Below are 12,936 nucleotides of genomic sequence, written 5' to 3' on the forward strand. Positions count from 1 at the left end.
TGCTGCTGAGTCAGAAGTACAAACGTGTGCAAGCCCTCACTATTTATTTACTCAGATTCATGTGAGGCCTCAGATTTGAGTTTTATTATCCTTAATATGCATCTGAGTCGGTTTACTTGTGCCACCGTGGGAACAATGTCCAATATTAATCTAACAGAACTATTTTTTTTTCTCCTGTGTTCATATTGTCTCTGTGCAGCAGAACTAGTCAACATTTGTTCTCCTGCTGCTTGCTTAGACCTTGTAAGCATTTTACTATAAATTAATGATCTGGTGAAATAACATATGTTCAACATTGTGTAAAAAAAAAATTCAAACTGCCTCTTGTTTATTTTAAGATAAGGCCAAAATTATTCACATTCTTGATAGATTTAGGTCTATCCATCCTTCCATTTGTTGTCGCTTCTCTGTGCAGGGTCGCCTGGAGTCTAAGGCTGGTCTGTAAGAGCAAGGTTAAACCCTGGAAAGGTTGGCAGTGCAACACAGGGCAACAAAAAACATAAGACAAGCAATCAGGCACACACACCTAGGAGGATTGTAAAGAGACCAACGAACTGCGGGAGGAACCGGATTACCTGCAGAGAACCAACACGTTCAAACTCCATGCAGAAAGACCTCAGGCTGGGATTCCCAGCTTTAAATGAGTCTTTTTATTTTATGGGAATGTTTCTTTCTGACTGATTTAAGGTTTTGGTGCGGCGCATCCAGAGTCCTGAACTGAATCTGATAGAGAATGTGTGAAGGGAGGTAAAGATTAGGGTGATGGTATGGAGACCTTTCAACCTCAAAGACCTAAAGCATCATCAGATAAATCATTAAAGTACCAACATGCAAAAAAATGTTAAGCAGTGATAAAATCCCCCTTTTTCCATTTTCTAATAGACATACAGTATGAAGGTTTTAATAAAAACTGACATGCATTAGGAACTGTTCATAATTTCATTCAATGTGATAAAACAACCAGATCCATCTTTTAAAAAAATTAAACCCAGATAATGATACTGCCACCACCATGCTGCACATTAGGCATAGTTTTTCTTTTGACAGAGCTCAGTGTTGTTTTTGTGCCAACCTCTTTAAAAGATCGTCCAAAAATCTGAAGAACTAAGATGAGTATGAGACAAACTGGTTACTTAAAGAATATAATTCTATAAAGAAATGTGTGCCTCAAGACTTTTCCACAGTGCTGAAATTACAGGTTGCTAAATTATGGACATGTATTCAATTTTAATGATTTCCTGGAAAAGAAAAGAAAGGAAAGGAAAGGGAAGGGAAGGAAAGGAAAGGAAAATGTAAGATGAGAAAAAGGGAATAGGAGTGGAGGACGAGAAGAGCTAAGTGCTGCTGCCAACCTCTCTGTTGAAAGGGCATAATGCCCGCTCTAAATATAGCAGCCAGATTGGGGAGACAGGGAGCAAGAAAAGGACAGAGTGAGTCATGTATAGACACAGAGAGGATGTCTTCTCTCTAGGATCTACTCAGTTCAGCTCTTTGCACTTTAATCCTTCTAATATTTGACTAAATATTCCCAAAAACAGAAGAACACTGTGTCTGTCTTTGACGCCTTACATATTTTACACACATTCTCTTTTGCTCTTGGCCTCTCTTCCATTCCTCCCTCTACAACCCTCACTTTGTGGCTTTGTCGGCTTGTATCAGGACTTCCTGTATTTTTCCACCTTGCTGTTCCCTCTCTGTTTTTTCTAATAGCTACAACCATGGTTTCCTCCCTGCTTATGTAGCAGCAGCTGTGTTGAAGCAGGTACTGGTCGCTATCAGGTCTGTGTATTGTCAGATGGTATCAGCTCCTCTGTGTGAGTCTGTGTGACAAAAAGGCAGATAACAGACCGGGGGTAGAAAGAGGGAGATTTAGTTCAACGTTAGAAAGGCAGAGAACATTCAAGCGTGTATACAGGACACTGAGTGGTTTTTTAGGTGAATACAAAGAGGCTTTTTTTCATTTTACACAGAAATGGTGTTGTCTTTAACAGCAACATGGCCCAGACCCTGCCTGTCTCACTCCACTGAAGGACATCAGTCTTGATAAAAGATCTGTGCCTCTTTTGTCACTACATGGGAAAGTGTCTGCAAAGAGAGCAGGCCGAGGATAAAGTATGAAGATGACAGAGATGATATGGAAATTCCTTTGAGTTACTGCAAAATAACTTGACGTTCGTCTTCATCACTACAGCTGGGAAATTGGAACTAAACTTTTTCTTTAGTAAATACATTTTTAATTATGTTTTTTGACATGGAATTCAAATTCAGTTCTGTAACAGCACAAGTAATCCACACATTTAAAAAAAAAATCTAATCCATACATTAGATTTTGGGTAATAAAATGGATTTACCTTTACAGCCTCAAGAAACCTCCTGCATTAAGAAACTATTCCCATGTGTTGCTCAGGGATTTTAACCCATTTTTCCACACAGGTCACTGGAACATTCAGAGGTTTGGGAATATATTCCTAGCCAATACTACTGCTATTCTTTGCAACAATAAGACTACAAAGATCTTGATAGAGCTTTCTGCTTTGCCTCATCATGTGTGATAAAATGGTAATGACAATTATTTTATAGGCCATCCATTAAGACTAAACAATCTTATGGTATTTTGCACCTATACAGAGAAGAATTGCTTTTTAAAAACTTTGTCAGTGCCATTTTGTACCTCCGTTCAACACTTATTCCTGTCATTCTACTTTATTACACAAAACACAATTTGCAAATTTAATTGTATTATTACTTTGTTGGTCTGGATTCTTGACCCCTGATGTGACTTTCATGTCAACAGGCCTATTAGAAATAAGCTAAGAGAAAAAAACATTGACACACCCAATTATTACTATGCACATCCATATTATGCTGTGCATATACCACTAAAAATACGTCAAAGGTGAAGCAGTTAATTTCTGTCGAAGTATCAGTCAAGTATCTTCATCTGATACCGTGACTATATCTACGCAATGTTGTATTGTTTCAAAGGTTGAAAACATATTAATTGAAAACTTAAGAGATCAACATATTTTTCTACTATATTTTTGAATAAGAAAGAGATCCAGTGACAAAGAAAAGAAGAAAGTCACTATTTCTTTTATGACTTGACAAGTATAAATGTCAAATAAGTTTGATAGGCCATGAAGATGCCCTGACACATTAAAGTGAGATACAAAAACTGACATGCTGGTTGAACTGGATGAGGAGGTCGGGTCATGCTCAGACAAGATGGTCGAGAGCTACGCATGGTTTTGTGGTTGGGGGTCCAGCAGCAAAATGTTCGAGGACATAGCTGTGGTTTAAGCAGGCTTGATCATGTCAGGAAGAGGATGCAGGTACCAGCAGGAGTGATTGGACATCAGAGAGCTTTGCTGGATCTTATCTTTATTTTTCCATACCATATATCTGCAGGTCGACTCACCTGAGGCGGCAGCCAATCAGGTGTTTTTGTGTCTCCAGTTGTTCCTGCTTGCTGTAGCGTAAAAGTTGAATTATTACTTAATGACAAAATGTCAGCAGTTGCAAAAATATGCACACCTTTTTCACATTTTGTGATGTTAAGACCACAAACTTCATTATATTTTCCTTAGATTTTATGTGGTAAATCAGCATTAAGTGGCATTTACTGTAAAGTGAAAAACTTTTTACAAATAAAAATTGGTAGTCAGCACAAAGAAACTGGGGCATTATGCAATGGGACAACAACCCTAAACATGCAAGCAGAGCTACCGTGGAATGGCTTAAGTTAAAGCATATTTACAAAGTGTGTCAGTATGACCCAGTCAAAGCCCAGACCTAAAACTAACAGAGAATCTGTTTGAAAACTTTAAAACTGATTGTGACAAACACTCATTCTAATATGACTGAGTTTAAGCTGTTTTGCAAACAAGAATGAACATAAATGTTATGTAATTTTGTGCTTTGAATTATATATTTTAACCCTTCCTTTTCAGTTTTGAGTGATCACAGAAAATTTCAGTGCATTTAAAAACAAAACAATTTGAGGCATACATTTTAATAATAATCGATCAAATATTTGTTTTCTTTCCTAAAAAATCTGTTGAGTTTCTTGGAAAATTATGTAGTTAAGCAGAATTAATTTTATCCATGATTATTTGTAACGCCATGCTTGTTATTTATTTTTCAGAATAACAAGAGTTAATAGTTTCAGTATCTGTGCTGCCTTTGGTACTCTGCTGTTGGAATGTCAGAAAAAAATGTTGCCCCCTGGTGGTCAAATGATGAATACCCAGTTATATTACCCCTCAAACTCATCAGTGTTTTGTATTTTTCATTTACTGTGTTCGTTATGTAAAATTAACTAAAATAAGTTAAATCTAGTTGTTATTTTCTTGTCATATGTTGGTTATAATTTAATTTTAACTACCTCTATGTAGGAGAAATGTTGCCCTCTGGTGACGAAAGCGCCACAACTCCGGGGACTTTCAGTAAAGGAGACGTGGCAGTGACGTCAATTCCGGAAATGACCCGGATCGAAACTTTAACTGTAGGGTTGGTTACTTCTCATCAGAAACATCGAGAAGCCACATTAAAATGGTGTGATGTCGACTCAAGTAAGTTGAAACAAAGACTAATTTTGAAGTTTCAAGCCAGAAAAGACTTCATCTTATCAGTTTAGACATTGTTACGTCACGGTAATTATGAAGGAATCGCTCGAAAAACCTGTTAGCATCGCTTAGCTAACGTTAGGCCGTGATCAGCTGTGCGTCGTGGTGGGCGGCCTGTTCTTAGACTTCAGATTAATCATCCTTACCTAATGATATGTATATTTAGCTCTCAGTAGGTTTCTGTGTTAGTTACGACCGACATCTCTTATTTATCATCTAGTTTTTTCTAGTCGACGTCAACATATTTGTAGTTGTTGAAGTCGACGGTGCCGGTTGAGTGTTGTTTTTGTATTTCTCATCTGGTGTTTTGTGTATTTCTCATCGCATCTTCAGAGAGGTTTACATATGTTTTTTTTATTTATTTATTTTCTGTCACAGATATGCGTGTGCGTATGTTAATGAAGAACACCCCACCTTGGATGTAGGTTTCTCGGGACATCTGGTGGTCTTCCTGCTCATTATTCACCAGACCCGCTTGAGAAGGAGGATCCGGTCGTTTCTAGTGATCTACAGCGGGTTTCTTATCCTCTAATCGGCGGCACGATGACGTGCCGCGACCGAACCCTGGAGTTTCAGTCGGCCTGTAAATCTCTCCAGGGCAGACAGGTATGTTGGTGGAAACACCCTCATCATCATAGCACAACAATAACACCATCAAAATTGTCCCAAACTTCAATACATACACGAACACATAGCCCACATGAGGTCATTTAAGTTTATAATCAAGTATAACCAACTATATAGACACTTCTGCTTAGCTTTACATTTTTCGTATTTATTTTTGTGGTTTGGTTCCACTTTTGGTTTCTTCAGAGTTAGAGCGCCAACTCCAGTTTAAAAGACAGATCTTGATTCTGCTCATTTCAACAGGTTGTTTATATTTTTTACCAATAACTTTAATTGACAAAATACAATTTGTCAATTGTATTCACATTTTCAGGTTATTTCTTTATTTTCCGTTCAAACATTTTCTATTCAAGTAAGTACAAAAACATTGTATAAAAGTATTTAGTAGAAGATTTAAATTGAGGTTATTAATGAATGATTAAAAGTGCATGAAAAGGGGCCTTTTGGTGATACTTGCCTTATCTACATGACACAAAAAGCTCTGAGAGTGTTTTGTAATAAATATCTTCAATATTTTTTTGCAGTTTTAAAAGTAAAAACGTATTGTTGGACCGCTTTTTAAATGAAGTGAATTTAAATGTTCCCGATGTTCCCACAAACATGCTGCAGGCTGCTGCTTCTGAAAGTAATTAAACTAAATGTTTGGGAAATTAAAACCAAAACGTTGGTTTAGGTTTTTTAAAATCATTATTTTGATACTATCTACAGTAGACGTTGAAATTTCGTAGCCAAGGTGTGAAAGCACTACTGTACATTAACAGTTTTACATAACTGCTGATGTTATCAATCCATTTAAAGCTAAGGTGTTAACGAGATAAGTTTGGTCAGTTTTTGTATTTAAAGTTGGTTCTTTATATGAATCATATTGTCTTTAAAATGATTAAATATCTTACTGAAACTTGCTTAAACCCTGTGATATATTCGTTAATAAAATCATGTGATTCTTTCAAATAGACATTCTGCAGCAAATTAACCACAGTTCGGGATATCAGAATCTAATTAGTTGTATGTATAGAATGGAAACCTGCTAATTGAACCATGAAAAAGAGCAAGTCTAAAAGCTTTTCTTTAAACAGAAAACTAAACTTGTGGGTGATTGCATGCAGTGAAAAACTTTAAAAATAAGTCACGTGAGGAGAGAAGCTATCATTCTGCCAATTTGTCTTAAGTTTAAGCAGTGTCCACATTTATTTTTGGAATGAAAAATATTTACCGTACTCTATTATTCATTAGTTAAGTAATTATAATGGACCTTTAATGCAAAACAACTAGTGCAGTTTAGTGTTAAGAATAAATATTTTTGTTATTCTTAACTATGAAATAAAATGTCTGAAAAAGCTCAGCTTAAATCAGTCACTGATGCAACCAGCAGCTGTTATTATGCAGAAAAACCACAGCTTTCAAGAAAAATGTGCTTCTTTTTACAAACTCCAACTTTCTTCAAGGAACCTTGTTTGCTGCTTTGGCTTTCTGCAATTTAATTTTTAACTGGCTGCTAATGTTGCAAAGTTTTAATATTCTTTCACATGTCGATGTTCTGGTCAACATTTGTAATCCAGAGACGTTGTTCACCACTTTTTCAAATCATCAGGAGGCCTTTCAGATGAATGGTGTTGCCACAACATCAGGGGTTTATTCATGAATTTAAATTAAAACAAGAAGACGTACAATATTTTTACTAGAGGTGTGCTTATCGATCGGCCACCGATCAGAATTGGCCGATTTCCGTGAAAAAGTGTATAATCGGTGATCGCCGATCACGGTCTCTTGATGCCGATCACCTGTATCTCATTCGCAGCCTGCGTGTGCAGCTGTTTCCTCTTTCCTTCACACTGCGCAAGCGTGCAGCAGTAAATCCTAAGCATTGTGGTGTGGAACTTGAACGCTCTGAGAGTGAACGGGGAAGTTTGCGTGTTGCGGTGGAAAATTACCTCGGGGGGTGAAGCACGTCAAAATGCATCAACACAACTTATCTAATGGGACATTTAAAAAACACTTGGAGTTTGGCTACATCGAGGCTCAATGCAGAAAAAAAGGACAGCCAGTAAAGCAGCGTACAACTACCAACACTCACCCGGCTTAGCGTCACGGTCAGAATTCGGTCGGATTGTTTATTTTGATGCAGCCTGCGTTTGACTTTGAATGAATGTTTTCTTTTTTTAACATTACTTGATATAGGCAGATTTATTTGACTGATGTATAATTTATGGTACCGAGAGCCTTACTATAAAATTTTATTTTACTGATTGCAGGTTTTTCAGTTGTCCTTTTGACTGAATAGCTGCTGTATTGTGCCTGCAAGTATTTTGCATGTCTTCTGCCTAAATTAGGTATATTTATTGCCAGATAATTTTTTAATTTTGTCAGATCATATAGCAGCATTTATACCTAAAGCAAAAAAATTAATAGTCACTCCAGGTGATCGGCAAAGAGATGCAGATGACCTCATTGGTCATCTGCATCGAAATCGGCAGCAGAAAATCTGATTGGAGCATCCATAATTTTTACAGATTTTTTTTTTTCTAGAAAAATTAATTGACAATGCACTGATTTCTTTTTAGAAAAACTGTCTTATTAGAATAAAGAGTAAAAGGTTATGTGGGATTTTTTTACCAGGGAAACTGAAAGATGATAAACTCCCATTTCTTCCCCTTTGGTGATAAAGTGGAGTCATATACATAGAGGAACATATTGTATGTTCTTCATGTAGGTCTGATCAGTTTGTTCTTGTGTTCCTATTGTAGCAGAATGGAGTGCAGCCCAGTAAACCAGCTCACAACGCCCTCAGGCAACACAGCGACTTCACACTTATGGCCAAGTAAGAGCCTCTTTCTCTGCCTCCATGTGTGTTTTTACAGCTCAGATATTTGCTCACACTACATGTTTTTAAGTGTCAAAGTACACTCACCCATATGTTTTACTTTAAGCTATTGGAGAAAATTTATTAAAAGCAAAATTAAAAATGCATGGAAGAAATGCTCTTTAACGGTGCGGTTGGCTGATAAAGCTGCGTTTCTGTTTGCTCTTGTAGGAGAATTGGAAAAGACTTGAGCAATACGTTTGCCAAATTGGAAAAACTAACTTTTTGTAAGTATTCATTTATTTATGTTTTACATTGGTTCTGCAGTAATAAAAGCTTTGTGCAGCTTTGATCAAAACGCTGATTCTGTTTGCTGCCGGTGTGATGTTTCAGTGGCGAAAAGAAAATCTCTATTTGACGACAAGGCAGTGGAGATAGAGGAACTCACCTACATCATTAAGCAAGTGAGTTGATTTAGCGGTGAGCTTAGTGTGAGTTTACACTCGGTGAAATGTTTCCACACTGACTCATCCTTCTGTTTGTGTCTGCAGGATATCAACAGTCTGAACAAACAGATCGCACAGCTGCAGGACCTGGTGAGGTCTCGCGGCGCTCCGGGTGGCCGGCACATCCAGACCCACTCAAACACCATCGTGGTGTCGTTACAGGTAGCCCACAGTCTAAAAGTCTCTTTAACTTTGGCCAGGATTAGCAGCCTGTGCAAAGTAAAAACTAAAATGTATCAGTTTTTTGTTGTATTTCTTTTAACTAAGAGAGTAGAAAAGAAGCAAATGTGTTTGTATTTCTGTTTGCATATAAGTAGAAGACATTTGGTGTGGTCTGAAAATATTAAATATTTCATTTTTGTCTTGTTTACAGTCCAAACTGGCATCCATGTCTAATGACTTTAAATCAGTCCTAGAAGTTCGAACTGAGGTGAGAGATTTTTTTCTTCCCATAATATTGCACTTCAAAACATTTTTTTCATTTTTAGGTTGTAGTAAGATCTTGCTTTCCTTTTTAATATTTTTCGTTTAAATTTTCCACAGAACCTGAAGCAGCAGCGCAGCAGGAGAGAGCAGTTCTCCCAGCCTCCTGTAGCGTCTTCTCCTATGATGGCCAATAACTTCAGTAAGTCTGAACGCTTCTTGACGTTTTGCATGATCAATCAGCTTTATATGGGTGGCATTAAAATAAAGACGTATAGCTCCATTGTGGCGCGTTTACTCTGCACTGATGAAGCCAGACGTGCCAAAGCTGCGTTTCTGGCTGAACAGCCCATGTGGTCTGGGGAGATAAGCAGCTGCAGTTAATTCAAATCAAAAGCTAGAATGTTATCTGGACAGCCCAGAGGACATTTAGAGGAGACTCTAAAGTTTCTTTTTTAGAAATGGAAGTTTACATTTACGGTCATCTGTGTATGGAAGAAACACACCCCTAACGTTCGTTTATTCAGAAATGATCGCCTACATTAACCATCTTACAGTTTACCTGGAAGGCGTGTCTGCCTCCTACTTTCTTAATCATGTAGGTCATTTTTATTTAGATATTTCTATTAATTTACTAATATTATTTATTCAATAGGGTCAAATGCAAAAACATAAATGAAAACAATCTACTGCCTGCATCATTGTGTATATAATTATAGCTAATTAGCAACATTGACCCCTAGAAGGACGTTTCTTTATAAGACCAGGCCTAGATGGGTAAATAATTTCGGTGTATAAATTACCACATAAACCAAAAATCCAAAGAGTTGAATAAAATCACCTAAAAAATAAATTTTTAATCCAGAAATGTCAGCCTGCTGATAAGTTTGCCCAGTACATGCAATCAGTACTTTGTTCACATAAATACATTTACCCCAATAACTGTATTTTGATCATGTGCTGTGGATTTTCATGAATTATTTACATTATGAACAGATTCTATGAGTCAATTGCTTTTGCACATCAACACTGAGCATGCTCTTCAGGTTTACTAGCACAGCCTAGGTTGTGGTGCCAGTACAGCTGTTGCAGTAGTGAACTGCTCGAAGTCTTTGTGAATGATTCTTACTGTATTTGGTCCTCTGTAATGCAAAGATTAAAAAATATTTTAGGGAGCCGCAAAAAAGGGGCCCAGGAGCCGCATGCAGCTCGCGAGCCGCGCAATGACTACCAGGGCTATACAACCTCAAATTTAAAAGGTACTCCCCCCTGGAACGCTTGCCTCACACAGCGGGTATTAGCAGCAACTGTATGTGCCCGCTGTTCTTTCAGCTTTTCCGCTGTAACATTTATGGTTCTTATCAAATCCCGTTTATGGTGCGTGTGTTTTTCCTTTCAGAAAGCTCGGTGCTGATGCAGGACGAGTCCCGGAGCATGGGGGATGTGGCCATCGACATGGACTCCCAGAGCAACCCTCTGCAGCTCCAGCTCATTGATGAGCAGGTACCCAGCTGCTGCTAGTCACTCGTACTGATGGACGAAATAGAAACAGCCAATTAAGAGCAGACATTTAAACATCATTCTAGTTTGATAGTTCTTTAAAATCACTGAGACTTTTTGGGGAAACCCAGATGGACTCAGAGACTTTTCTTGAGATCAAAACTGGGCATCCCTAATTTGCTGCTATTTTGCTGCAGACATATCGCACATATTGTCTTTTTTCTTTTATTAAATTCTTGATGATACTTCCAGGACTCGTACATCCAGAGCCGTGCAGACACCATGCAGAACATTGAGAGCACCATCGTGGAGCTGGGCTCCATATTCCAGCAACTGGCTCACATGGTGAAGGAGCAAGAAGAGACCATCCAGAGGTGAGAGATGCATGAGGACAGATCATATTATTCTCATATCTCTAATACTACTAAAGGGAACAACAACTAGAGAGTAAAACCTCAAATATGTCTTCTGGAAATAAAAAGCTTTGGAAGAATCTCAGAAAGGGAATTCTGCCGTGCTTGAAACCCAGTGACAAGAGGAATATGTGTGGCTAAATGTTTGTACTGTCAGCATTGTACATACACTGAATCTGTCAGATATTTAGTGGTTAATGTTTTAAAGATGGCTGCTCCGATAGAAACACAGACATTACTGTCCCCTCTAACTCGTCGTCTCCCTGCAGGATTGACGCCAACGTGGAGGACACACAGCTGAATGTCGAGGCTGCTCACACAGAAATCCTGAAATACTTCCAGTCAGTTTCCTCCAACCGCTGGCTGATGATCAAGATCTTTCTTGTCCTCGTAGTTTTCTTTATCATCTTCGTTGTCTTCTTCGCATAAAGAAAAGGGTTGGGCGTGTAAAAGAGAGGAAAAGCATATTAACTGAAGCTGATGTTGGGCCGGGAGACGTCCACATCACACACTGAGAAGACGGACTTCTTTAGAACGGTTTCATGCCAGCTTGGGGCTGAATTCAAACAAACATGGACTTCAGTTATTTCCAAGCTATGGACTCATGGTTCAACACTTTGAAAGATGAAGTGGTTGAGCTCTGTCCAAACAAAACAAATAAATGGTGTAAAATCTGCAGTTTGTAGAGAGGAAAGACTGCTCTGCGTTGTACTTTGACCAATTCTTTGTAGACATTTAATCAAAATGGCTGTAATTTAATAGTTTGATTCTGCAAACTGTCTTATAAAAAAATGTTGTTTCTTCTTCTTTACCCCCTTTATTACCTATTTTTTTTACTTTCATTTCAACAGCAAACAATAGAACCAGAATCTATTCTCATATTAGTTTTCTTAATGTTACTGGGAGAGATAATACCTTGTCTAATCATTATTTCTAAATTTATCATTCATTTATGCTGTGAACTATTTTATCCAGTTACATTTTGTTCTGCTTTATTTGCCAAATGGGAACGCTCTTTAACCTGTGACATGACGCCGAAGAAGTCGGGTACAGTCAGCTGAACTTAAGTCTACAGAATAATTTGATGTAGAAGTATATTAAAAGAATTGTCACTGGAAATGTCTGGGAGTCAAGCGTCTCAAGTAGTGAAGGGATTAAAGGGACTCATTCATGCTGCGCCCCACAGAGGATCAGAGCTAATGAAGGGGTTTCTCTACTAATGAAGTAACTCTAGCTGCCAGATTCCCTGGAAGTATCTGGTTGGTTGTCTGCCCTCTTTACCTAATGTACAGGATGTTATTTAAATGATTGTCTCCTTTTGAGAAGACATGGTTCCTATTCTCCCACCAGTTTCTTTTAGCCAAATGCCTTGACTTCATTGTACAATGTGCAAATAGTTCTAATGATGTATTGATGAACGAGTGCACAATAATAAAACAAAATTGGTTCTTGATGCTGATGTTTGGAATCTGTTTTTTTGTGGTGAGATAATCAAGAGAATCAGATTTTTAGTTTCTACTTGCCACAATGACGTGGTTTTTGTTTTAGTCTTTTATCTCTAATTTATGTGCAGTTTTGGTGAAGTGGTTGCATTAACTGAATAGTTTTCAAATTGCATGCTAAGAGGCACAATGTACAGAATCAACCAACTTTCTACAGAATGTGTAGCTTCAAACCACCAAGCTTTGTGTGCTCTTCCAGAGAACGTTATGGACCGGTTTCTGATTGCCAAGCAACTGCATCCAACCCTAGAATCACCAGAATTATACCTTTTGACTTCATTTTGTGAAGTGTAAAGTTTATAAAGACAGAATTGTGTTTCTGGTTTGCTCCAGTGGTGTCTTGGAACTATTTAACGTCACTTTAGTAGGATGTTTGACTTTTGGGAACCATTTCTTGGTATAACTGTCACTGACTCTGACTGAACTTAAAGTTAAACTAATATTTCCAATATATTTTTCTTTTAGTTATTTGTAAAACAAACATGGCTTTTTCAGAAATGATTTTTTGTAAAAAGTCTCACATTTATAAAGCGGATTTAT

At 37.7% G+C, this 12,936-nt stretch overlaps 1 protein-coding gene across 4 annotated transcripts; it reads left to right on the plus strand.

The window, feature by feature from the left end:
- Window positions 1-4,470: 4,470 nt before the first annotated feature.
- stx5 (syntaxin 5) lies at window positions 4,471-12,347 on the plus strand. 4 transcript variants are annotated; one of them, XM_023329042.1, is made up of 12 exons: window positions 4,471-4,571; window positions 5,004-5,231; window positions 7,997-8,070; window positions 8,284-8,339; window positions 8,446-8,516; window positions 8,604-8,720; window positions 8,932-8,988; window positions 9,102-9,183; window positions 10,154-10,240; window positions 10,381-10,484; window positions 10,734-10,855; window positions 11,164-12,347. In XM_023329042.1, exons 2-12 carry the CDS (start codon window positions 5,169-5,171, stop codon window positions 11,321-11,323), a joined length of 993 nt encoding a protein of 330 aa, XP_023184810.1. In that variant the 5' UTR covers window positions 4,471-4,571; window positions 5,004-5,168; the 3' UTR covers window positions 11,324-12,347. The 4 variants fall into 4 exon arrangements, with proteins under 4 accessions (XP_023184810.1, XP_023184811.1, XP_005806592.1 ...); XM_023329043.1 differs by having other exon boundaries at window positions 8,000-8,070; XM_005806535.3 differs by lacking the exon at window positions 10,154-10,240.
- Window positions 12,348-12,936: the final 589 nt, after the last annotated feature.

Source organism: Xiphophorus maculatus, chromosome 23 (assembly GCF_002775205.1).
Source record: "Xiphophorus maculatus strain JP 163 A chromosome 23, X_maculatus-5.0-male, whole genome shotgun sequence".
Taxonomy (NCBI): domain Eukaryota; kingdom Metazoa; phylum Chordata; class Actinopteri; order Cyprinodontiformes; family Poeciliidae; genus Xiphophorus; species Xiphophorus maculatus.